Consider the following 4,213-nt stretch of genomic DNA (forward strand, 5'->3'; position numbering starts at 1 on the left):
GGCTGGCTTTCCGGGCTGTCAGCGCAAATGGCCAGTTCGTGTCCGGCTTTTTGTCCACCAAGTCTGCCCTCCCACAGTTTCCATATTAAGAATCCAGCTCCTATAAGAAAAGCTCAGGTCCCATTGATTCAGCATCCCGAATTCCACAAACACTTGTGCTTCAGAAAACAGCTATTTTTCTTTCCCCTCTTGCTACATACCCTCTGCGGATATCATCGAGAAACTGGGCATTGGACGGATCCTGGTAGCTCCTCAGTTCTCCGCTGTCCAGGCTGAATCCACTCTTCCAGAGCTTCAGTACCACATGCACCTGCAGCAGCCCCCAAACAACACTCAGCCTCACCAAAGCACCTTCGTAAGAACAATAACCGGGTGCAAAGTGAAAAGCTCCTGACTGGCAGGGAATTTCCAAAAATCCAAAGCACTGGCTAGGTCACGGACAGGGACCAGGAAGGAACCACAGATCCCTTCTTGATAAACACGGGTGAAGAGCCAAGAGTGTGCTGGGCGAGGGGCCTGAACCAAGCTCCCACCAGGCCTAGAGGGGTATTTGCTCAAAAAACAAGCGGAAAATCTTGCATTGATGCCGTCAGCTCCACATCTCTTGAGCAGATAACGAGTTCATCGCCCAGGGCTCTGGGCTCACTATTTTTCACAATCGGCTCTTCTAAGGAACGCTCAGATTCTTCAGTGAAAGTCCCCCAGAAAACTTCTTACCCAAGCATCCGTTATTTTCTAACCAGAAATCCCACAAGAAGCAGGATTTTACCACACACTGTCCTCCTGAATGCCTATCAAGCTTTATACCTCCCTGGGCTCGCAGCTGCGCAGCGAGAGCAGTGAAATCCCTGGGGTGACACCTCCAGAATGGAACAGGGAGATACTCACATCCTGAGCAGAGTTCTGTCTCCTCTCTCCTGCCACGTAAGCGGATTCCTCCTCTGGAGTAGCCCCAAGGCGATAACCTCCCCCTGCGAAGGGCTGCAAGAGAGAGGGGCGGGCAAAGAGGTCAGGGAATGAGAGGAACCCGAAACAGCTCCCTTCCCATTCCCCGACACCGTTATGGATGAAGAAGGGGGCTCCGCGGCACCAGCAACACCCACTGCCCTGCGGGCACAGGGACCAGCTTGAACCAGTGAATACACATGGCACCAGTGGCTTTTTTTGCCACGGTGACACACGAATTGGAGCTGCGCTGAGGGGAGCCTGGACTTTGCCCTCCTTTGGAGCCAATTCCAGGACTCCGCAGTACCTAACCGTGGAGTCATACATGGATGACAACTGCAACAGGGACCAGAAGGAAGAAGAACCCGTCGCTCCTCACTTTTGGCTTGCTAGTCTCGCCGCCGCTCTTGGCCGTCCGATCGACCGCCACTGCCCCGTGCTCCTTCGCGCCTTTGAAGAGATCCTCCACCAGCTCATTGGGACTCTTCTTCCTCGGAGGACCAACGATTTGCTGTCCGCTTCTCTCCGAGCCGCCGGCATAAAACCTAACGGAAAGCGCACAGCTTTTTGGGTAAGGGCGGCCTCGTCTCCGGGAGACACGTGCAACAGGACCCAGCAGTTTTACATCAGGATTCAGTTCATTTTTGTACAGCGTGAGGAAACAGCCTGGATCTGCAAATGTTACCTCCTACCAGTGCATCTCCTGCTCCAGCCACTTAAGTCCCTGCACTGCAGAGCCTTTGGCTTTATGTCACTTACTGTGAATTCACCTGCTGACCTATAGCGATAAAACGGTAACGACTCTCTCTCCTGGCATTTGGAGGGAAGGCACACGCGTCCGTGCTCCGCTGAAGATCAGCGCCCACAGCACGGATCTGAACCGGAAACAACGCATGTGCAGACAGCGAAGTGCAGTTCAGCGCTTCTGGAAGATGGGGTTTATTGCCTTCCAGCTGGCTTGTAACCCATGGAGAGCAAGCTCCCATCTGTTTGCGGCAGACCACGCAGCCTACCCGTGCTGAGCCACCTTAAGAGACACCACTTGAGTCAGTTTACCTCCCCTGGCAACTGAAGGGCATCTACCTACGGACAGCTGACATCCCAGACGACGTTCCCACTAGTGTGCCACGTTCCCATTGGAAAGGGGACCTACATTTTATGTCTGTACAATCACAGACTGGTTTGGGTTGGAAGGGACCTTAAAGACAATCCAGTTCCAACCCCCCCGCCATGGGCAGGGACACCTCCCACTAGACTTTCAGCTCCACTAGACTTCCCCCTCCACGCTCCATTACGTTACCCTTAAGCAGCACTTGAAAAAACTCAAATTCAAAAATCCAAATCAAATTTTAAAATATCCCAAGCAGAGAGAAAAACAATCCCTGCATTATTCCCACATTTCCATTCTCCACAGACACAAATGATGATTTGGGCTTTTTTCTATTCTTAACCTGCTTAACCCAGGGCTTCCACATCCCAGCTCAGGCTTCCTCTCCACAGCACAGTTTAGTGGTGAAAACTGGTGTTTGTACAGCCATGTGCTCGTGCACAGACTCTGCGACCTTTCCCACCCTTCCCCAACCAAACTGGAGATTCTTCCTGGCAAGAATTCCGCAGCGCCTTCGGAATCCTAAAACCTGCTTAAGCCATGGGAAACAGGGCAGGGACAGGCCCACGGGGTTTAAGTCTGTAAGTGAACACTTACCGCTGTCCCTCCTCCTCTTCATCCTCCTCCTCCTGCGCATGAACAAGGTCTCTGAACGACGTTACTCTGTGGTCACTGCAAAAGTCCATCAGAAGGACGTCAGCCACGTGACACAGTTCAACCACGCAAGCCAGAGCCCCCACGCACAGCCGTCAGGGCGACTCTGTTCTACTTTTCGGGGATGATTCACTGCTGTGACACAACGGGTCGGCGCTGCCCTAACCGCACCAAGCTCTCGGGCCTCTCTGCCGACTACAGCAGGAGAGCAGCAGAGCAGGCGCGCCGGAGGAGCCGCAGACACGGAAGGAAGCTGGGGGGGAACTTTTCCCAAGGGCAGGAGTGACAGGACAAAGGGTGATGGGTTTAAATGGAAAGAGGGAGATGGAGATGGGACATCAGGAAGGAATTCTTCCCGCAGAGGGTGGGGAGGCACTGGGACAGGTTGCCCAGAGAAGCTGTGGATGCCCCATCCCTGGGAGTGTCCAAGGCCGGGCTGGATGAGGCTGGGAGCACCCTGGGCTATGGAAGGTGTCCCTGACCATGGCAGGGGGGGCACTGGGTGGGCTTTGAGTTCCCTTCTAACCCAAACCATTCTCTGATCCTATGAAAACTAACTTAAATGCTTGACATGATGATCAGGTGTCACACAGAAGGAGAAAACAGCTTTCCTGCTCAGAGGAAAGTGTCACCAACCAACTGTCTTCTAACACAAGAGACAAATCAGGTTTTTCCTGAGCAACGAGGCGAGCTGTCCCCACCGAGCCCTGGATTAGTTGTGCAATGACACCCGCAATGTAGGAACACTGATGTTTTCCCTGTTTCTAGAGGGAGGTGAAATGGATCGAAACACAGAGCTGTCTCTCCTGAAAATTAAGGTGCATCAACGCTCTAGGCAGAGCTTGCGTTTTTACCGAAACACCCTCCACCGGCAGGGCTACGAGGTGAGGATAAACCCATCAACCGGAGCCCAAGCGCCCTCCTCACCTGGCCACAGTGGCTCTGGAGAGTGAGCTGGGTGTCGGCTGGGGAAGGGTCAGGATGTCCTCGTCGCCCCCGTCCTCGTAGAAACTGGCAAGCGCAATCTGGAGAGCGACACCGGGAGCTTTGTCAGGGTGGGAGCACACGTCCCACGATGACGGAAGAAAGGCGAACAAACGACAGAGCCGAAGCTTGGGTCACGCCGAGTCTCTTATGGCACATCCAACGCTAACGACGTGTCCTGCAGCAGCTGCTGCTGGGGGCCCTGGGACACCCCCCACTACAGGAATGGCCGACCTGCCCCAGCCAGGGGCCTGGACCCTGCAATACTCGTGTGGTTGTGCGAAAACTACCCTTCTGCAACTGCTGCTTCTGCGACACCCGTGAGCAGACTCGGGATTTAATGCAGCCGGATCGTTTGATGGGAGCAGGTGAGAGCGGTGGCTGATCTCCCCCATAATCTGGGGGTGCTGGGCTGCTGCTGACAGTGCGGATGCTCGTGAGCATTCAAGGACAACGCAAGCAAACCCGGCAAAATCCAGCCACCGGAATCAGCTACGTTCAAACTGCCGACAGACCCCGGAT

The 4,213-nt window shown here is 54.3% G+C and overlaps 1 protein-coding gene across 1 annotated transcript; it reads right to left on the reverse strand.

The window, feature by feature from the left end:
- Nucleotides 1-200: 200 nt before the first annotated feature.
- Nucleotides 201-3,732, reverse strand: LOC104503557 (NSFL1 cofactor p47; the record flags this gene model as incomplete). Its single annotated transcript, XM_010153297.1, has 5 exons — nt 201-310; nt 889-981; nt 1,325-1,490; nt 2,651-2,725; nt 3,635-3,732. Coding segments are annotated over 5 exons (542 nt in total), but the record flags the coding sequence as incomplete, so codon positions are not given.
- Between the last annotated feature and the right edge of the window lie 481 nt (nt 3,733-4,213).

This window comes from Eurypyga helias, unplaced genomic scaffold (genome assembly GCF_000690775.1).
Source record: "Eurypyga helias isolate BGI_N326 unplaced genomic scaffold, ASM69077v1 scaffold34706, whole genome shotgun sequence".
NCBI lineage: Eukaryota > Metazoa > Chordata > Aves > Eurypygiformes > Eurypygidae > Eurypyga > Eurypyga helias.